We start from the raw sequence: 22,741 nt of genomic DNA, 5'->3' as shown, positions 1-22,741 counted from the left end.
TTGTCTGCATCACCCTTGTTAAAGCCCGTGACCCATTTGAAGACCTCTATTAACTGTATTGCTGCCTGTAGTTTCCCAATTTGGAAGCCCGCAGCCTCACAGCGGCCGGCAACGGTCCTTCCCGTAGATCTCTGCATAGAGAAACGTTAGATTCTTGTGTGACAAAAAATATAAATTAAATTTTGTGAAGCGAATTAGGGGTCGTTCCGGAGACCGCATGCCAGCCCCTCGGGGCTGCACCCTTTCCGTTGCGGGGAGATGGTTTTCCTCGACGTCCCACCACTTGTGGAGATCGATGGGGGGGGGGGGGGCACGGAGATGATTATTGAAATGGCCTGGCTGCAGACAGGATAAAGGACTACCCGGTATGGAAGACACAGAATAAGCTGTAGCCTCCCCCCTTTCCCCCCTACCTTCCCCTTTTCCTCATACCTCACCCTTTCTCCCTACCTCTCCCTCGTCCCCTGCACCTCTCCCCCTCCTCCCTACCTCACCCTTTCCTCTCTCCCCCCTTTCACCCTGCTTCTACCTCTCCCCCTCCCACCCAAACCTCTCTCCCCTCCCCCCTACCCCCTCCCCGCCACATCTCTTCGCCTGAGAGGGGGGGGCAGGTGTTTGTCATTCTAGGGCAATATAAAACTAAGCCCCCAGGTACACACACGCACACACACACACACACACACACACACGTGGTGGTCAAAACTACGAACAGTGAGTATGTACACGTACAGTACAGTAGTTCTGTGCTCACAGTAAAATTCCTGTATGTGTACAATGTACTACCCAGCGTACAGGAGGTTACATAAGTTGTTGTGCATTTAGTGCCCATGCACATCAACATCGTTGTCTAGAACTGGCCAGAATAAAATTGGTAAAGAACTTCACCCAAACGAAAGTGTTCAATCAATGATATCACGACATGCATACATACATACATATATACATACATACGTAAGTGGAGTAGGAAACACAGGAGTCTTAGTCTGAGTTTATTCCTGGCTAGTTTCGCAGGTAGGCTTTTTTGACAAAGCATACCTGCGAAACTAGTCCGGATTAAACTCAAGACTAAGACTCCTGTGTTTCTTACTCCACTTACGTCAACCTGTCAGAATGTCTCAACATACATACATACATACATACTCGTGCATAGAGGCATGCATACACACATGTATAAATACATGCATGCATATATTCGTACATGGTTATTGATATACATATATACATGGATATATACCTGCATGAATATATATATACCTGCATGAATATATACATATATATACACATGCATATATGCATGCATACACACATATATACATACATACATTCTTACGGACATGTATATATCCATGCATGCATACATACGTACATAGATACACACATACATATGCATACGTACATAGATATTCACATACATATACATACATTCATACATGCATGAATACATGTACATGCACACATTGATGCATCTATGTATACATGTATTCATACATACATGCATAGACACATAATATATACACACATTGATGCATCTATGTATACATGTATTCATACATACATGCATAGACACATAATATATACACACATTGATGCATACATACATACATACTATTCATACGTGCATACATGCGCACTATGCGTACATACAATAAACAGTATGGCCTCACATATAATTCCCTACATTTACCATTGCAATAATACAAAATAAAATCGCAGGCGGCAGCCACAATCATATATCTAAATTTGACTTTGATAGAAAGTCAACTTAGTATGGAATAATGGTCACGTGTTCTTCCCAGTAGGCCTAATCAAGCACGTGGAAAATGTCGACTGCTGTTTATCTACAATTATTCCCCCCCACACGCCCCGACCACCAAAGATCAGTACAAGACAGTAGTACTTTTTTATTTATCTAGTCTCTACTTTAGTAGATAACAAATTATTTCATACATGTACATAGCAAATTCTTGAAAATGAGATTTCAGCGTCTAAAGTAAGTTTTATGATAATTGCGTGGCGTCAAATCAGATCAAAATATGTTGGATATGACTGTTGAGGAGTTTCAGTCGCCATTGTTTTTTATCACGGTGACCCGCGTTCGATTCCTGGTAGACATTAATGACGTCACGGGACTTCTCCAGAATACCGATCGGAACTTTACACTTCTTAGGATTCATTCTTTTCTTTGAGGCTGAGAGTTTTGCCTGGAGTAGACTAGTTTGATTTTTAGACCATGCAAGGAAAACTGAGATATTAGACATAAAATGGCATGGAAAGAATGGTCTAGATAACAACTAAAACTCGCCTGGTGGCAAATAGAATAAATTATTTATTTTTCAATTACTTTTCTCTTCCTCTTTTAACGATTAATGTAAAATGATCACTATTTAAGTTAAAGTAATTTAATTTTTCCTTGAACAACAATGATATATATATAGGAATAAATATTATCCTTGTTCGTACTAAAATCCGAACGGTAGATACAGGGATGCCGACATAAAATGAAGAATTCATTGTTGTTTACCAATTGCTGTTCTTATTCAAATTGCTGTATCATAAAACAATTTTATTTTTATCAAAAATATAATAGAAACTTAAAGTAACACAATTTTGGTCGATGTAAGTAATAAATCTTCACAATATATACCCACTGCCCGTATCGGCTGATTTAGAATGGATACTATTTGTTGTGGGCGGAAAGGCAGTAAGTATGAACGTAATTGAAATGTTGCAACCTGTTGAATTCCTTGTTATATCTTTGTCCCACACTACCTTACTGGTTTTATTTAAATATCATATTTTCAAAATAATATGTTTTATAATCCTCTGAAATAAAACGTAAATAGGTGTTTCAGTACCATAAAGAAAACTGAAAACTGTATTTGTCAAAACTGATGAGTTTTAAGTTTACTAGATGAACATATTTTTAACGTTAATTTATATTTAGACGTTACACTAGTATTTCACCAGGTGAACTTAATTAAGTTACACGTTAGCTTAGTCTTGAAATCTGATAGAATTTAACATGGTACAGTGAAAGGTTCAAAGCAAGTACTATTCGTTTTCAAATTTGACTAATGACAATTGCATGTATCAGCTGACGTTTGAATAGAAACTCGGCCAGAAATAGAGAAAGCAGTTGAATAAATATAATGTAAAATACGTTCACCCAAATATGGTCTAATAGACAACCAATAAGAAATGCAGTGTGCTAATAAATGTAAATTTAGGTTGTTTAAAAAAAATAGAAGGATTAGATTATCATTATGGGTACAATTCCAGAATCACGCAAACACTGATATTTAACGTGAAACTTACGTTGTCCAATATTTCTTAACAAATATAACCTAACCTAATATAAACATTCCACAGAAAAAAAAGATCTTTCAAATGCAATAAAGAAAAGTGAAAAAATGTTTGCATGATACTGGAATAGAATGAGATTATGGATAAATAAGAGTTGTCATTTGCATACATGTATAATAAATGAAAGATTTGAAAATGAACTGGCAGTGACAGTGACATAAATAATAATTTTTAATTGTGTGCAGAGACATAGGTGTAGCATCTAATAACTTGTAAACACAATTGTAGAGTGGCCATATTCAAATTTTCAAAAAGGAAACGGTTTAATCATTAGTGGCATATCAAACTTTAATTATGTATGTTTAGTGATGAGTTCAAAGTCTACAATATTTATAACATACGAAACATTTTTTGAAGAATTGTTTAGTCATTAATGTTTAAAATAATATAATGCAGACAGCTTGACTTTTTCAGTTATGCTGCTGCTCTGTTCTTAGGCAATGTATTGAATGTTGGTAATAACAACTGCATATTATTATCATAATCTTATGTTAACAAGTTGTGGACTTAAGCTCCCATTGTATTAAGAATGTATAAGATAATTTTTATATTTTATGTTAGTCAAATGCCAAAAAGAACAATGTTTAGCTAAAGGTGGCATCTGATGAAGGATAGCACTTTACAGAATTTATATATACATATACAGGTGAGGCAAAATGATCTAACACTTTTGTAGTCTAGTCTACTTGACCCTCCATTTCCCAGAGCTCGGATTTCCTAGACAAAATCCTGTATATGGCAATATTTGGTGTTGCCAGTCATATGCTCAGACAAGTCTGAATTGGAAAAAATGTCCTAGCCAGCGTCCCATTACTTCAAACCACCCATGCAGTATTTACCAGTCAGTGTTCATATCGTGTGATAGATGGCAAAATGCATAGCAGACATATACAAACATTGCCTTGTGTTAGGTGTGTGTGCTGTGCTCATACATATTTGGTGTAATTGTACATTTCTGTGCACCAGGATGGCACCACCAAACCTGAAAGAAGTGGTGAAACACACACAGAAACCTGTGCATCTCTCTGTGGCCCAGAAAATTGAATTGTTAAAGAAACTTAAGTCAGGGAAGACAGCGGCACAGGTGTGTGAGGAGTATGGGGTCAAGAAACAAACTGTTTCTGACATCAAAAAAGCGAAAGAAAAGCTGGAGAGCTACGCTGTAAAGTATTCTGTGTCTTAGACAGCAAAGAGTGGGTCAGGTAGAAAACACATGAAATTATCACAGAGTGTTGACCTAGATGCAGCCGTCTACAAGTGGTATCTACAACAGCGGGCTTGTGGTGCAAAGATCAGAGGTGTAGAGATTGCTACCAGTGCTGCAATCCTTGCTGTACACATGGGTGCTTCTGATTTCAAGGCTAGTGATGGATGGCTGTGGCGGTTTAGGAACCGTCACAGCATGAGTGATGTGCATGGCTCAGGTGAGGGTGCAGAGGGGCATGAAATATTGCCCAACAAAGAGACAGTGGTAGCAGTGATGGGTGAGCAGAGCAGGGAGGACAGTAATGTTGAGGAGGCACCCAACATTAAGATGTCTGTGATCAGGGACTGTGCAGATACACTACTTAAATTTGTAGCAGACAGCAGTAACCCTGACATCCAGGAGCATTATGACCATGTCCACTTTCTTCGTGCAAAAATTATTGTGATGCAACACCAGACTGGCTGCCAGTCTAAGATTGCTAGATTTTTTAATTCATGCACAGCTGAGTAGTGTGAGCCCGTCTGTCACCACTGATTCTCCTGAACCAGACCCCAGTAGTGCTACAGATTCACTGATGGATGTCATGTCTGACCTTGAATAGTTTTAGCTATTCGGGGGTCGACTATACAATCACAGCATACACCTACATATCCACACTACCTACCATAAATACACACTGCAGTATATAATTATAGTACAATATGTTGTTATTATCTTGTACCTTTATTATCTTAAACCATATTTTTGTATGATACTTATGTTGGTATAGTTGGCTAGTATTGAGTGTTTAACAGAGTGTGGTAAAAGTCCGAGGGTAAATAATGAACAATGGTGATTGCCAGACCGAGCATGGTAAAGGTCCAGGAATGGGCATTCACCCCAAATATTTTCAGTTCCCAGTCATTTGTGGTTCCCAGACAGGTGCTCCCCCTATTCCCCTATTAGTCCAGGAAATGGAGGGTCAACTGTATTAATAAAAGCCAATTAAAGATTTTTTTTTTTTTTTTTTTTTTTTTTTTTTTTTTTTTTTTTTTTTTTTTTAAATTAAATCAGTCGATTGGGTGCCGTTACTGTCACACCCTTGCCACATTTACCAGAGTTCTAGCAGTCCCAGGTCAGCCAGTCAATTTTTTTTTCAATGCTGATCCAGTAACTGAAGTTGGTAACCCATAACAAAATTGTGTTTCATATAGGTACAGGATCATGCCTACCAAGCTTGAGGTGCACACAGAATGTTCATAGTGGTGCAGTTGTGGATTCATTATTCTTGATAAATGTTGCCACAATGAAAGCGGGATGCTTGCCTGTCCTTTTAATGTTGACAGCTAAGAACAAAATTTTAGAAAATAGCATTCTTTCTTTTTTATTTATTTATTTATTTTCATTTTATTTTATTCTTTTTTGTATTTATTATTATTATTATTATATATATATATATATATATATATATATTTTTTTTTTTTTATACAAAATAGCATTATACGTACACTTAGAAAATGAAAAAAAAAATTCTTTACTCTGGGTCTTATTGAACCTACAAATGTGTCAGATAATTTTGCTGCACCCTGTACTGGTATATATAGATTTTTCTAGATAGTATCATACAAGAGCTCTTTTTCACCTTTACCCAGGAGGTAGCCAAAGTCAAAAGGCATAATTCCACTCCTACCCATATCATCACCCATTCCACTCCCATCCACCACCCCTCCCTCTCTCTTATCTTGGCTCTTTACAGATGATGGGTCATCCCTGCATTTCACCCATCATCCTGGGTTAGAGGCAATGCAGCAAGACACAACACATCCAGAGCAAGGCCACTTCATTTGATTGGCAAACCCCCTCTCCATCCCCTCATGCAGAAACATTGAAGTCAGGGAGAAATCCCTTCAGGCTGTATCAAAATATTCATACATAACCACTCCCTAACCCCCCCATCCCCCACCCACTCTCTTCTATTCATCACAGTACCGTCCATACACGGCCATTCTCCACTCACTCCTGTCTTCTGCCTTCTCCCTTCCTTCCTCAACAGACATTCCCCTCCTGCTCAGTGCCCCTTTCATCCCAACCATCCATCTCACCCATGGTCACCCCCTCATGTTCACTCCATCCACCTCTGCATTCCACACTTTTACTAATCTTTCTTCACTCATTCTTTCCATGTGTCCAAACCATCCCAATACTCCATCATCAACCCTATCTCCCAACTCCCTTTCCACCCCCACTCTCCTCCTCACCTCCTCATTTCTCACTCTATCCAACCTTGTAACCCCTATCATACTTCTCAGACATTTCATCTCAAACACATTTAAGCTCTCATGTTCCATGACTACTCCATACAGTGCTGTTGGCACAATCGCCCCTTCATACAATCTCCTCTTAGCATCCATTCCCAAATGTTTATTTCTCGTTACACTTTTCAACCCCCTAAGGCACTTGCTTCTCTCAATTTACAGTTTACCTCCACCTCCACTCCTCCCTTTCCTGCTACATGCGACCCCAGATACCTAAAGCTATCCATTTCCTCCAGACTTTCTTCTTTAAGAATTGCTTCTAAATAGTATCAAATCATTTACTCTGTTCCTGCAGATAGATATGTTTGTTTTCATGGTTGTTGGAACCATTAAGAAGCATAGTCAGATGTAGTTCTCAAAGACTTTGATTATAGTTTCCTTCTGCTAACCAGAACCTGTGCTTGCTATTGATGGTTTTATATTTATTTTATTTTTTTATTTTCACTGTTAGGTCTTTGATTCATGGGCCAAAGGACATGCGAGTATCAAAAGCAAGCCTACGGGTAGCATCACATTTGCAGAGAAATGGAGAATGAGTTTATTCCACGCGTAGCACCTCCAAGACCAGCCCCTACTCAGGTTTGCTCATTACTTCATATTGATATGTTTGAATAAGTAGCTAATTGTGCTGTACACATACTTTATTAGTCATTAATTTACTTTTATCTTACAGCAAAATGTGCCCAAACCAGTAGTACCAGAGGTTTCACTGATGTTCAACAGTGATGACAGCCTTATTCTACAACCTGCTCAATTTATGAGAAAGCAGGCTATGATCCTTGGTTCTTCGTTAAAACAGGAGGCAGCAAACCCAAGTTCACACCTAAAGAGGACAACTTTGAGTCCAAATTCAATAGTAAGGAAGGAATGTATTATCCCTAGTTCATCTATAAGAAAAGATACTGCAATCCAGTCATCATCTTTAAGAACAGAACCTGTGAACCCGAGTTTATCTAGAAAGGAGACTGTGATTCATAGCTCATTACCTTCAGAAATACCTCATAATAAACCTAGCTCGGTAGAGAATGGTTTTGGAGCTTCAAGAGTAATACCTTCAAGAGTTCAAACTAAAAGTCAACACTTGCCATTGGCTAGACACACAAGTAATGGCATAGAACAAACAAATCTAGATGTAGACCCAGTAAAGATAGATCTATACTCAAATAACACTGGAAGACAAAGCCCAAGAGATCATACTTTACCTGGCAATAGACACGTCACCTTTGACGAGGATGCGGTGAATAATTATCAGTGTAAAGATATATATTTAAGAACGTCTGTAGGCAGGTGTGATGAAGTTGAAATAGTAGATTATATAAATGATAATGCTCTGCCCTCAACAAAACCATCACCATTACTTGACACACCTTCAAGAAATGAAAGGGCATGGGAGTATCAGCCTCTTGCATTTCACAACAAATCATGCAACGGAAATGTGGCTAAGATGGGGATGTCTTACCAAAACACGAACAGTCAAGAATACCACACACTCAGAAATGGTCAGGTTCCTAGAGCAAAGGAATGGCTTCTGATTAATGCTGAAAGAGAATGGTCAAGAAATGTTGAAAGTGAACAATTAAGAAATGCTGAAGTTGCACAGTTGTCAAGACATGCTGAAACTGAACGGCTAAGAAACGTTGAAATTGATCGGTTAAGAAGTGCTGAAATTGAACGATTAAGAAATGCCGAAAGTAAACAAATAAGAAATGCCAAAAGTGAACAAGTAAGATATGCTGGGATTGAACGATTAAGAAATGCTGAAACTGAACAGTTAAGAAATGTTGAAATGGAGCGGTTAAGAAATCTTGAAACTGAGCAAAGAAGAAATTCCCCGACTAGTAACAGAAAACCCTCAGAACAGATTCCAACCAGCACCTTTGATCCCTACGTTTACCAGCTGATTGAGGATCAAAACCAACAAATTGGCAGACTTCAATCAGCAATCGAAATACTTCTCAGCAAACACAATGACAAAGAAAAAGAGACATTGCCCTCGTCTGCGCCAAATTCTGTGCAGAAGTGTTCTGTAAGTACACAAACAGAAGAGGCTGATTCACCAAAACCCAAAGCATGTACTGTAGGTGTTAACACCAGTGTGACGTGGCTAGAGCGATCAAGACCTATAGAAAATCAGAGGTCCGTAAAAATTAACAATATAGAAAAGGATAACGAAGTTTATTGGCAGCCAGACAGGTCTCAAGAAGCGTCCCCAGTACTAAATCCATCTCCTGTGTCAAATACAAATCCGTATAGCCCGCCCTCTGTCAAACCCAAATTCCAAGATGGATTTTATGAACAGATGCCCAGAACAACTAACAAATCAAATTTGGTTCCTGATTCAGAAAGAGAAGAGGTTTCTCTGACTCTGGGGGATGTGGTTGTGCAAACCATTCATGATGACCCGCCGAGTCCAGACCCGTCTATTCATGTTTATATGCACGAGTACCAGGAGGATCCTCCTCAGTCAGGACAGAACAGGTGGGTGTAATAAGATTATTATTTATTAATGAATATAGAATATGAACATCTCATTATTTTATAGTAGATTGGCATGAAGCACTGATGAAACAAAAGTCTTAGAGGTCTCTTACTTCTTCCAAATAGAGGTGCAAACAAAGGAAGGTGCGATTCTTCAGATGCATCCCCAGTGCTCGGTGAAAGTGCCAGCACGTGCGAACGCAAGACACGGTCAACTCATCGAGGTGTCACCTTCTACAATAATGTTTTAGTAAGACTGAGATAGTATACCATCTCCCCATCTTTATTTTACTTTATTTCATGTTGATATTGAGCACCAAAAGGAATGGGCAAGGGATTGGTGTGAGTGGAGAGTGGTTGCAAACAGATAAGAATTTGATGTGACCTGAAGGGATTTCCCATTGTTTGTTCTGTAAATTCTCGAGTAGATGATGAGCAGGATGGCCATCATGTAATGAAGCAATTGGGGTAGACCAGCTGCAGTCGGGGCCCTGCTGTGGAGGTGCTGTATTGCCTCCGACTGGGAAGTGGGCATAAGACATGGTTGATCCTTCATCCACAAGGGAACGCTGATGCCAGTATCCTTGTACACACACTTGCACCTCACACACCTCGTGACGCAGTGGTTAGAGTTATCACCTGCCACTATGGAGGTCCGGGTTCGAATCCCACCCAGGGCTGAAATTATTTCAGTATCACTGCGCTGCGGGTTGTTACTCCAACTCTTATGGGTAGGGAGTTGGTGGGCGAGTGTGCATGTAAGGTCACAATATTACCCATAGATCGGTCATACGAGGTCTGAGCTCTCATTTGGGAGGTTAATAACTGTCCATCACAAATTCAACACATGATCCAAGACCATGGTGGTGTCATTGGTGTCGTATGGAAGGGGTTAAGTAAATTTGTCCAGTTTAGATCCATTACTGCAAGCCCTACCTTACTGTCTTCATATCATAAGAACATAAGAATGAAGGAGATTGCAAGATACCATAAGCCCTACACTAGGCAGTTCCATGTCTAATACCACTCATCATCCCTATCCATAAAGTTATCTAACCTCATAAAACAACCGATAGTTTCTGCACTTACTACATGGTTACAATGTTACATTCATTAACCACTAATGGTAAACCAGTTTTTGCATATTTCTTTGATCCAAATTTGTCCAATTTAAATCCATTACTGCGAGATCTGCTGTCTTAATATGATGACCTTGTCATCACCCTTGTTAGCCCTTGACCCAGAGAATGTTAGTGGAGGTGCCTGAGCCTGTCTACATAAGGTAAATTTCTGAGCCCACACATCATTTTGGTCATTCTCCGTATTGATTCCAGTGAATTTATATCCGTTCTATAGGATGGAGACCAAAACTGTACTGCATAGTCAAGGATAGGCCTAGTATATCACCAGATAGAGTTTGATAAGTACATCTGCACTTTATTTTGTAACCATCCCAGCAATAAATTGAAATGCCCTTTAAGTTTTATTCCTGGGGCTAATGCAATATTTCCTGGATTTAAGGTGAGGACTCACTAGCACTCCAAAGTCTGTCTTGCATTCTGTTTTCCCCCCAAAATATGTGTTCTCTAAGCTATACCTGTTTTCTGAGTTGTGTAAACCTGTTTAAAACACTCCACTTTGAAATATTGAAGTTCATTTGCCATTTCACAGACCATATGAACAATTTGTTAAAAATCTTCTTGCAGTATCCCAGCATCCTCCCAACCCAATTCGGTGTCCTATTTTAGTGTCATTCACAAACATACTAACATGATTAATCTCACTGTCTTTGTTGATATTTTTAATTAACAATACAAACATACATATACCAAGGCTTTTTTTCCCCTTTCAAGGGAGGTAGCCAAAAAGGGAAAGGCATAAAATCATTTCCACCCATTCCATCCCTGAATACACTACACACCCCTCCACCCTCCCTCTTATCTGAGCACTTCCTGGATGACGGGTCATCACTGCACCTTGCCCACCACCCTGAGTCAGAATCAGTGTCGCAAGACACAGCACATCCACAGCAAGGCCGTTTCATTTAATCGGCGACCCCCCCTTGCATATAAGGAGAGGATGGGGAGAAATCCCTTTGGGCTGCATCAAAATTTACTCACACATACTCCCCCACCCCCCACCCCCCCGCCCACTCCTCCTCCTGCAATCACAACATCATCCATATACAACCATTCTCCACTCAACTCATTCTTCCTTCCTCAACAGACATTCCCCTCTTCCCCAAAGACCCCATCACCCCAACCATCCACCTCAACCTAGGACGACCCCACCAGTTCACTCACTCCACATCTGCCGTCCATACCTCTTTTACTAGACTTTCTTCACAATTTCTTCATAATTAACAATAAGGGACTAAAAACAGAGCCTTGGGGAAGTCCACAAGTAACACTACCCCATATGGATATTACACTGTTAATGGTGACCTGCTGTTTTCTGTCGCTAATCCATGCTCAAATCCATTCAAACACTTTCCTCCTATGCCATAAACTTTGATTTTATTTGGTAGTCTGGTGGGGCACCTTGTCAAACACTTTGCTAAAGTCAAGGTATAGAACATTATAATTACCATATCTGCTGCCTTTGGTGAACCCATGCTGTGAGTCACAAATCAGATTATGCCTCTTGCTATGGTCCCTGAAACTGTATGTTTTTAATGATAACTGTATTTTACCTTAAACCAATGTCAAGCCAATTGGTCTTTAGTTGTGCATAGAAGTTTGATCACCCTATTTAACTACAGGAACAATGTTTGGCTACCCCCAGAGAAATAGACACAAATCCATTATCAACCAATTTAATAAATACTTACAATAACAGCCAAATTTCAAATTTACACTCTAACACTCAGAAATTTTTCGTCTGGACCCATGGGTTTTGTAGTCTATCTGTTTGACTACATCTTCCTTGCTAATGCTGATGCTAGTTAGTCTATTTCCCACTGAAGATTGGGTTGCAGTCAAGTTCTGTATTTATCCTTTATTATGTAAATATCTATATACCAAAGGCCTTGTCTCCTTTACAAGGGAGGTAGCCAAATCAAATGCTACAAGAACGTATTTATTAAACACCTAGCTCATTTTCCCTCTGCATCCATCAAGATGTCCTTGTCATAATTTTTTTTCTCTCTCTCAGACCAATGTTCATAACATCCTACAAAATACTCAGAATTCTCCAGAGGAAGATGAAGAGGAAGAAGGCTACAATAAACCATATTATGTTGCGACAGCACCACCACCAGATCTCCAGCTGCAGGCCATTGAAAATCAGTTGAAGCACTTTGGAATAAGTTTCATTAAGCCCAAGAAAGGGAAAGAAAATCCGTGAGTGAGAAATTGAAAATAGATATTTTCTGTATTTTTTACTTGAGCATTACCTTAATCCAATCAGCACCAAAACAATAATTGTCCTAGCACAATATTAGCAATGGTAATTGTTGATTCAAGTTTCATACATGTATATACCAAAGGCTTTTTCCCCCTTACAAGGAAGGTAGCCATAAAACAAAGGCATGAAATCCACTCCCACCCATTCCAACCTCATGTACTCCACTCCTATTCACCCCCTTCCCTCCCTCTTATCTTGTATGTATGTATGATAGGCCATACATACATACATACAAATATACCACTGTCTTTGAACTTTTACTTTATTTCAAGTTTCACCAAAAAGCAGGACTTGATTTATGAATATATGTAGCAGGAAATAGTGGGAATGGAGGTGAATTGTAGAGTAAGTAAGTGTCTTGGAGGAATGACGTGTCATGAGAAGTAGGTTTGTGGATGAATGCAAAGAAAAGACTATGTGAACGGGTGATTGTGCCCATATCAGTGCATGGGGCCAAATGTGTTTGAGATACAGATTTGAAGAAGCACGATAGGGGTTATGAGGATAGGTAGAGTGAGAAATGAGGAGAAAAGTGGAGAGTGGGAAGAGATGTGGCAGATTGTGTTGATCAAAGAATAGTGGGATGGTGTAGGCATGTGGAAAGAGTGAGTGAAGAAAGACTAGCAAAAAGAGTATAGAAGGTAGAGGTGGATGTTGTAAACTTGAGGGGAAAGCAGGCATGGGAAATTTACGTGTGTCTTTGAAATTCTGTGTATTTTAGAACTTTTTTTTTTTTTTCTCCCTCCCTCTCTCTCTCCAAGCTGAAATATATATATATATATATATATGTATAGACTTGTAACTGTTACTTGTAATAACTTTGTGCTGTTCTGCACTATGGCATGGACCAGGAGAAAGTCAAGATTGGGAAGTATGGATGGGGTAAAGGGAGTCTAGGTTACAAGGGTAATGTCTGTCAACCAGGGAAGGGAGAGGGCAAGATGTAGACACGAGTGGAGAGTGGTTGTGAATGGATGATAAAATGATGAAGCACAAAGGGATATATATATATATATATATATATATATATACATATATATACATATATATATATATATATATATATATATATTTTTTTTTTTTTTTTTTTTTTTTTTTTTTTTTTTTTTTTTTTTTTTTTTTTTTTTTTTTTTTTTTTTTTTTTTTTTTTTTTTTGCCATCTAATGAAGCATTTGGAATAACCAGCTATAGCTGGTGGGTCCTGCTTTGTCTTGTTTTATTGCTTTGGAGCCAGGCATTGGGCAGAGGACATGGATGGCCCTTTGTCCACTCAGAGCTGAGATAAAAGGAAAAACAGATGGTTATTGAGTGGGTGCATGCCAATGGCCAGCCTCCTTTACAAAGGGTTTGAAAGGGCCTTTAGGTATAAGTACGTACATGTTTTATACACACACACATGCATACATATACCAAAGGCTCTTTTCCCCCTTTCAAGGGAGGTAGCCAAAACACAAAGGCACAAAAACCACTCCCACCCATTCCATCCCTATCACACCCCACTACCCGTCTATACACACACAGTAGGTGTAAATGAATTTTGGCATTCTGTGATCAAGTATATGCTATATAAGTTGTTTTTACTTTTTAGGCCAGCAGTAGACTCCGTGTATTTCAATGGTCTGCCCAACATTTTGTCCATATACAATGTCAACCCAAGTGAAAGTTCTCCAATTACTTGTGTAAGCCAGATCGGGGCAACGACTGCAAAATATCTGAAAGAGTCGCAACTTGCTGCAATAGCTGCCTTGTCGCCAGGTGAGTACTGCAGTCTTGTGAGCACAAAGATTTTAAGTTGATGTATGTGTTGGAAAAGAATGTTTTGACTTAGACAAGGACCTGTTCTGCAAGAGCAGTGCACCAAGAATGAACTGGTAGCAGTAACGTGCACAGACGTTGCAAAGGGCAGGTGCTTTGGGCTGGAAATTGGGCACTTCACTCTTTTGTATCATTCGTATTTGGCAACTATCCGGTAGGGTGCAACACCATTTTGCATAATATAATTTCTGAATGGTAAGAAAATGGGAAAAGCCTGTGAGAAATAATTTTTCATTCATTTTTTATATATTTTTGTGAAGGACACTTTTGGGGCACAGGTGCTCGGGCACCCCCCCCCCCCCTTCTGCATGGGCCTGACTGGTAGTATCACTGGGAAAGTGATAGGGGTTTTAGTATGATGTAAGTGGGAAGGAGTATAAGAGACCTATAATGGGAGAGAAAAGAATGAGAACATTCTTCTCCCATCCCTTGCCACCTAGTTTTGTGGGTAATAACCAGTTGGCTTTGTAAGATTAATGGTTATGCAACTGTACGCACCATCACACTTAATGTAACTTTCTTCTTCCTTTACAGAAAATCACCATCTGACTACAAAGGATCTTACAAGGAATAAAAACACAGATTTGGTGATACAAGGGACGCACAATCCTAGTAATTTCTCTTTGGCAACCAAGAAGTTCATGGGAAAATACGGACTTAACTTTGACTAACGTGAACTTGCCGTCGATTGCTAGTCAGCCTAATTTTTTAACCAAAGCACTTCTAATGGCTGTAATCATGAAGCTTCTAATTGGGCAGGTTGTCAGAATGCTTAATGCAAATGTGCTTGCAGTGGCAATGCCCAAGACCTCCTGACCTTTATTTTGTATGGGAATATGTTTTTGGTAAATGCATTTTGTACTTTTAATGTAATAAAAATATATATATTTCTTCCTTTTCTTTTATTCATAAAGATATTATTTACATTATGTATACACTTCATTACACATTCGATATACACTCATCGCTTGATTCAACAGACCCCAATTTACTGATTTTGGATTAACGATCTCCATCTGTGGCCAAACAATTTAAGAGCAGGTGCTTTGTCCAATGAAATACAGAAATCTGTAATCTCCATTTAGTTTTTCACTGTTGTACATTGACCCAGATTTTGAATAAATATTTTAGTTTTGTATATTGCTGTACGGGACAGAAACATGGAACATAAATAAGAAAGGAGTTTAAATGTATTTGAGATGAGGTGCCTGAAAATATGATAGGTGTTACTAGGTTGGACAGAGTGAGAAACAAGGAGGTGAGGAGGAGAATAGGGGGTGGAAAGGGAGTTGGGAGATAAGGTTGAAAGTATTGGGATGGTTTGAACATGTGGAAAAAAAAATGAGCGACGAAAGATTAGTAAGAGGTGTGGAAGGAGTGAACATGAGGGGGCAACCAAGGATGAGATGGATAGATGGGGTAAAAGGGGCATTTGTTTTTTGAAAGGTGGAAAAAGCCTTGGGTATATGTATGTATATAGCTATAAATACACTGTATTTTGTATGTTGATGTACTGTTTTTCATAGGTCAACAATACATTTGCCAAAGCAGTCTAACGACAGACTTTTTCAAGCAAGATGTTACCTTGTCCCCATTTAGTCGGTTGTATTGAGCGATGAGTGTACACTTCATTTAGCAAGATGACTAGCTCTAGTTAAAACACTAGAGGTGCATTTTAGGTAGTCAGATTTAGGACTGTACATGATAGTATCCAAACAAAAACCAACAGAAAAATATTAACTGGAAAATAATAACACTTAAACAATAGTATCCCTGACATTTCTATTAAGTCTGTACAAATACCTAAAAGTAGAGATGATCTTCCTTGGTTTCTCGTGATTATGTCAATGGGTAGTCTCTTGGACCAAAACAATTTATATTGAAAAACTTTCTCCACAGCCACAAGTTCCTTTGATGTTCGGATTGTTAAAAACAAATTCAGATGAAAGCTTGTTCTCTGAAAAATCCATTTCTGTACCTAACAAAGTCAGCTGTGCTTTCTTGTCTATGAAAATGCGCACTCCTGCAATGAAAACAATGTCCAGTTTAATATATGGATAAATATAGGGTCATACAGGGGCTTGACTTTCATAAAACAATATAATACAGCCTTTGATACCAAGGATAGCTACTCCATTTCAACAAGACACTGTGACAGTATTCTTTTCCCCCTATCACAGGGGAAGGTAAAAATGGAAATACGTAGTCAAAGACGTGGTACAGGGCAGTATCAGGAGAGGGTGTGACAGCATAATGTAGGGACAATCTCGGTACATTAAAGTAGCATCATTTCTCTATGAATAGAGATTTCATCTACCATAGACAAAATTATGTTAGGCTCTGGTCTGCAGAGGCCCTGCATATAGTCCTTAAAGTATCTAATCTGTGCTACTGCACAGTTTATACATATACCCAAGGCTTTTCCCTCCTTACAATTTATACCACACAATAACCTGCAGCCAATACCCCATATGGAGTATTGGCTCCATGACCAGCTGCCAATACCCCATATGGAGTATTGGCTGCATGACCCGCCGGAAGGCACCATAGAGTCTAGCATTGGAGTCATTTCAATATCCATTGCTAACTTCAAACTATCTCTAAAGTAACCCAATGATCCTTCATTAAAACTTGCAGTGCTTGACAAAAGTAATATCTGTCTAGGCTGAGGCAGACAGAAATTTTGTTGAATGTGGAAAGATCCATGGAAGTGACATGGTTTCACACCAAAATTTCTGCCCACCAATAGCAAGCAGGGAAGGGGTGGAGCTTATCAGCGAGCCAAGAATTTATCACATCAGTCACGGTCTTATTGGTGAGGAGGGATGTTGTGGGCCGATAGCCCTCCGTCCAGGGCCCTGTCTCAAACCTGACCACATCTTCTGAGCCACCCTGTGTTATCAATACAAACAATACTAATGATCCAAGTGCAGAAACCATAGCCCAGATAGTTCCCCTCAAGAAATCTGGCTGGCAAATGAGGGAAATTGCATTTGCTTCAGCATCAGAAGAGACTTCTTCACCGAGCATTGGTTCACGTACCCCATGTCAGCAATACGGTGGTTGATGGTTCTCTCTGAACACTCTCCAAACAGTTCTGGGTTCTTTTCCTTCACTTGTCTGGCTGTCACACATGGATAAGCTCTTAGTTCATGTTTCACAATAGTTTTAGCATGATCCCCAGTCTTTATGGGTCTCCTTGACCTCTTATCAATGGCAGGAGTCTGGCTGCCTCCCTAGTGGGTAGATCTGGCATCCTAGCAGCGGATGGTACAAGTACACATGCCAACCAGTTTGGCAATTTCCTTCATATGCCAGCCAGATTTCGTGAGAGGAACTATCTGGGCTATGGTTTCTGCACTTAGATCCTTAGTATTGCTTAACCCCTTCCATACGGTGCCGCACAAGTAGGCGTCATGGGGAGCGAGTGTATTCGCGAGGCTGCCATATCGGCGTCTTGATTATATTTATTGTAGTCGCCCCTCCATAATGACATTCTTTCTAATTCTTTTGTAATCGCATTTTCTATGGTTATCAAAATTCACGGGTGAAGAGAGAACGATCGATATAAGCGGTGACTATATTTTATGATGCGAGTATTATTACGACACGTCGTACGGCTGGCATTGGCTGCTGCCACCGAGATCTAAGTCCATGACGCCTACGTGTGCGGCACCGTATGGAAGGGGTTAAACTGGTAATACAGGGTGGCTTAAAAGACGTCATGGCTGGGTTTGAGAGGGGGCCCTGGACAAAGGGGCCACAGCCCACAAGCTCCCTCCTCACCAACAAGACAGTGACTAATATGATTAATGCTTGGCTTGCTGATAAGCTCCACCCATTCTCTGCTTGCTGTAGGCAGATACAATTTTTGGCACGAAACCATGCCACTTGTATGGGTCTTTCCAGATTTGACAAAAGTCCTGTCTGCTTCACCCACAGGCAGACAGTACTTTTGTCAAGCACTATGCATGTATACATATATATATATATATATATATATATATGTATGTATGTAAAGGCCCTTTCCTCCTTATATGAGAGGTGGCTAAGTTAAAAGACACATCCAGTTCATACACATAAAAACCCATTTAATGCCTTTCCCATCTCTGTACTTTGACAATGGAGGGTCACCCCTGTCCCAGCCTCACTGCTCGAGTTAAAGGCAATGCAGGAAGGCATAGCTTTCCTATTACAAGGCCCAACAGCCAGAGCAGATTTACCCCCCCCACTACTTCATGATATGGCGACCCCCTCCTTGTTCGTTCAAAACAATTTATGGAGACAAAATTAAATAAAAGCTAAGATAAAATTAAATTTGATCAAATGGACTCACCGTCCTGGGTGACTTCTTCATCAAACTTTCCTTTTGCAGTAGCGTAATCAAGAGTGTAGCTCAGTCCATTGCAACCCCTCTGCCGAACTCCAACCTTCAAGGCAACCTAGAAATCATGAGATGTGTAAAAGTTTTATCCATAAGCATCATGTAATGCCAAGTACAATAACCCTATGATATTATAATAGAGTTAAACTTAATAAGTTTATCAATAAAGGGAGATCTGAAAAAAAGGAAGAGAAACATGGTTCTTATAAGGGAATCTATTCATAAAAGTAGAAGCATTAAACAAGCTGAACAAAAAAAAATGCTTAGGTGTTTATCCAAGTGAATTTTAAAATTTTGTATATCCAAGTGAATTCTAAAACTTTGAACCATATTACATTTGATTATTAGATGTTTATTCCAGTCACTGATGACACAGTTAACAAACCGGTTTCTATCTGTGACCTGATTGCACGGTCATTATTTCTCATCCAGTTAGTATATAGTGTGAAAATATTAATCTTGATATTAGTAAACGGAGGAGAAATAAGGAAAGATGATGTGAAGGCAATGTTAAGATGATGAGAGCAGGTAAGGCACCTGGGCTGGATGGATGCCATGCAGAATGTCTGAAAAATGGAGGTACAGTGATGGTGGACTGGCTGGCAAGGATATCTAATGCTTGTTTAAGAGAGGGAAGAGTGCCGAAGGAGTGCCTGTATAGTTCCTCTTTACAAGGGAAAGGGGGACAAGTGTGAATGTAGTAGTTTCAGAGGGATCAGCTTGTTAAGTGTAGTTGGGAAGGCTTATGGTAGGGTCTTGATTGAGTGGGTTAGGAGAGGAACAGAGGAAGTAATTGGTGAGGAACAGTGTGGGTTTAGGACAGGTAGGGGTTGTGTAGATCAGATTTTTGTGGTAAGAGATATGTAAGAAAGCTATGGGAAAAGGCAAGGATGTATTTTGGGCTTTTATGGATCTGGAAAATGCTTATGACAGGGTAGATAGGAGGGCATTGGCACTGTTTTAATGCAAGGTGGTAACCTAAACATGGGCATGCCAGTGTAATTCTCCTCTTGGGAGGGATTTATCCACTGAGTTGTTCAATTCAAATACCCAGTTGCCCTTGGTCTCTTTTTGTAAGAGATTCATGGCTCCCAGGTAACTGCCAATAGCCACTAAGTGGTCCATAATTCATTCAAGGAATTAATGCTGTTGTTGTTGTTTGTGTATGGCTGTGCAAGATGTGTTCAGTGTCCTGTGTGTGATGGTTGCACCTGGGGCAGTTTATTTCTGCAGCTAGGCTCATGGTACTGTCTTAGTGCTGGATGGGTGAACCATTTTCTGGGAGAGTTTAGTGAAATATAAAATTTAGCAGTCTACTGCAAAGTGCTTGTTTTGTGATCCAAGAGCATATGTGTCCTTTAAAGCAATACTTACAGCATTTGGCTTCTGACTCAGGATTTCTTGAACCTTCTTCACTGCCGACTGGGTCTAAAATATAGAAACAATCTAAATTACTATTAGATATATATATAATAGCCAATGTGAAATTAGAGTATAATAGTCTCTTGATTTAACAGAAAATGTGGGGGGGGGAGATCTGACCAATACAATAAAATCAATGTATTTACTATAATTTGAAATTGGGCTTTCCAAGGATTGTGAAAATGGAGAAAGGAAATTTATTCAGTCACTGGATCTTGCCATGACCTCCATAACCAATTAAATGGGGGTCTGTTAATTCAGCGCTAATTGTACATGATGTATTTGCAACAAATCAAGGATAACCTCACTACTCAGTATCCTGATTTCTTACTCTCATAAAGCAATATGCGCCTTGATTCATCAACCCTCATTTGTCACATTTAATGTTCCTTATATATATTCAATGTGTATAACCCTGTATTTTCTCTTGATACATTTACATGATTTACATGGGTTATCCAATAACATCAGCATTAGCAATAGCAACTATTATAACTAATAACTTGAAAGGAAGAAAATTGTATTTCATAATCTAACCAAATTTATTAAATTAAAAAGAACATGAAGCTAAAACGTTTTAATCAATTTCCTTGAAAATCAACATACATACAGATACCACAGTCCATAACCGATTAGAATATAAAAAATGTATGTCACCAAGTATATTCAATATTGTCAATTTACTTAAAAACTGTTCACAGTAATATCAATCAAAATGACAATTTACCATACAGTACCTACCAGACACAAAATGCCTCAACAGTTCAAATATTTGGAATTCCCAAGGCCAAGTTCCTTTAGTAACAAGAACTATCTTGCCTGGCAATGTATTGATTCTTTCACTCTAACTGTTATAGGACAAGTCCATTCACGTCTGTAGCATTGTTTTAATAAGGAAGAGGAGTTTCAATGCAAATTACACAGATGAATACATGTACATAGAACAATATTCTCTTTTCACATTGTATACAGTATCTAGAATTGGGTCTGTAATCAAGTTAGCAAACATTCTATTACTCATAACCCTAAAAATTTATCGTAACTTGAGGGTCAGACACAGTTATAACCTTGACATTCCGCTTGTAGGTACAGAAATAATTTCACATCATTTTTATTGGTAAACAAGCTATCATAAGGGAGGGTTTCTTTAAGCTCTGTGCTAGAATTAGTACATTTCTAATAAATAACTAAAGTATGGAATTCAGGAAAACATTAATCTGGTGTGCCAAAGGTAAACTATTTCTATTCCCAAACAAGTTTCTAGAAAGTTTTCTCAAGTGCCTACTCCTGACATTATGGCTCCGACATCGCAGTAAATACGAAATGTAAACAATCTAATTCTAAAATAAGATTGAGCTCTAACTTAATTTTCTACAAAATTCCGTGGCCTTACCAAGACAAGAGCTGCTCTTGTTGGAATCAATCGCCTTCCCTTTACAGCACGAACAGTAGCGGTAGCTACCGAAGCAGCCATGATTGTTTGGATATACTGAGGTTAGGTAAGGAGTGTGATGAAATTGCATTTAATAGGAAGTGCAAAGTAGCTACTTGAAGTGACCAAGAATATCTAATTGTTCGGATAGATTTATTTGATAAAGACGGTGTCATGATTTACTCAACAAAGCCATATTTAATATATTTTTTTATGTGCGCATTAGGTGTTGCGCAATCACCAGCTGATTTCTTGAGCGCAAAATTTAAACGCCACTGTTTTGACCAAAGTCCATGGAATCCATAACTCATCGCGTTTAAAAGATGCCTATCAACACCAGGCGATTTAATTTGATGCATTCTACACCTCTGCGGTCTCTGATAGCTCCGCTACTTGCAATTAGATATATTACATGGATTTACAGTTATTTGGCTCTATTCTAGTATCACACAAACACATTTTTATTTGTTTATCTATTTATTTTTCTTCTTATTATTATTATATTTTTTCATTTGAAAGATATATATTTTTTATGGAATGGTTACGTGATTCTTGAATTTTAACAGGAATTTTTATATGGTTAATAGTAATGAGTATTCTCATACCATTGGTATTTATTTCTATGAAAACAAACAAAAAAATGTCCCACATGATACTAGTGTGAATAATTGTTGACTTAGAGTGCGTCTGATAACTAAATAAAATCAGTATTAAATGATAAAAGAATAAATATATATATATATATATATATATATATATATATATATATATATATATATATATATATATATATATATATATATATATATATACATATAGGGATTGAGATGTCACGACGCTGCTTATTGCAATGGGAGTAATTGATATTAAGCTGCTCCCCATGTCTGTGTGATTCACCATTGTGGTCTTGGATCACGCGTTGTACTCGTGATCGGCAGCTA

At 38.8% G+C, this 22,741-nt stretch overlaps 2 protein-coding genes across 2 annotated transcripts; one reads left to right on the top strand and one right to left on the bottom strand.

Annotated features, from left to right (window-relative positions):
• The first annotated feature begins 2,474 nt into the window (after positions 1-2,474).
• Positions 2,475-15,453, top strand: LOC143033225 (uncharacterized). Its single transcript, XM_076198407.1, has 7 exons — positions 2,475-2,701; positions 7,316-7,443; positions 7,538-9,342; positions 9,469-9,592; positions 12,496-12,683; positions 14,336-14,502; positions 15,097-15,453. Exons 2-7 carry the CDS (start codon positions 7,390-7,392, stop codon positions 15,231-15,233), a joined length of 2,475 nt encoding a protein of 824 aa, XP_076054522.1. The 5' UTR covers positions 2,475-2,701; positions 7,316-7,389; the 3' UTR covers positions 15,234-15,453.
• On the bottom strand, positions 15,448-21,900 carry MagR (Iron-sulfur cluster assembly 1 homolog MagR). The gene is made up of 4 exons (XM_076198408.1): positions 21,762-21,900; positions 20,321-20,374; positions 18,899-19,004; positions 15,448-16,585 (listed from the first exon to the last, which is right to left on the bottom strand). The coding sequence occupies exons 1-4, from the start codon at positions 21,840-21,842 to the stop codon at positions 16,437-16,439; spliced, it is 390 nt and encodes a 129-aa protein (XP_076054523.1). The 5' UTR covers positions 21,843-21,900; the 3' UTR covers positions 15,448-16,436.
• Between the last annotated feature and the right edge of the window lie 841 nt (positions 21,901-22,741).

The sequence above is a fragment of the Oratosquilla oratoria genome, chromosome 15, assembly GCF_046742065.1.
Source record: "Oratosquilla oratoria isolate Oo_2021 chromosome 15, ASM4674206v1, whole genome shotgun sequence".
NCBI lineage: Eukaryota > Metazoa > Arthropoda > Malacostraca > Stomatopoda > Squillidae > Oratosquilla > Oratosquilla oratoria.
Note: the sequence above shows the minus strand (reverse complement) of the source record. Positions and strands in the feature narration are given on the sequence as shown.

Excerpts from the sequence above, each read along its gene's own strand:
- MagR (XM_076198408.1), bottom strand. The coding sequence starts at position 21,842 with ATGGCTGCTTCGGTAGCTACCGCTACTGTTCGTGCTGTAAAGGGAAGG. Across the intron at positions 20,375-21,761 it reads CAAGAGCAGCTCTTGTCTTG|ACCCAGTCGGCAGTGAAGAA; the intron begins GTAAGGCCACGG and ends TCTATATTTTAG. Across the intron at positions 19,005-20,320 it reads TGAGTCAGAAGCCAAATGCT|GTTGCCTTGAAGGTTGGAGT; the intron begins GTAAGTATTGCT and ends CATGATTTCTAG.
- LOC143033225 (XM_076198407.1), top strand. The coding sequence starts at position 7,390 with ATGGAGAATGAGTTTATTCCACGCGTAGCACCTCCAAGACCAGCCCCT. Across the intron at positions 7,444-7,537 it reads CAAGACCAGCCCCTACTCAG|CAAAATGTGCCCAAACCAGT; the intron begins GTTTGCTCATTA and ends TTTATCTTACAG. Across the intron at positions 9,343-9,468 it reads CCTCAGTCAGGACAGAACAG|AGGTGCAAACAAAGGAAGGT; the intron begins GTGGGTGTAATA and ends TCTTCCAAATAG.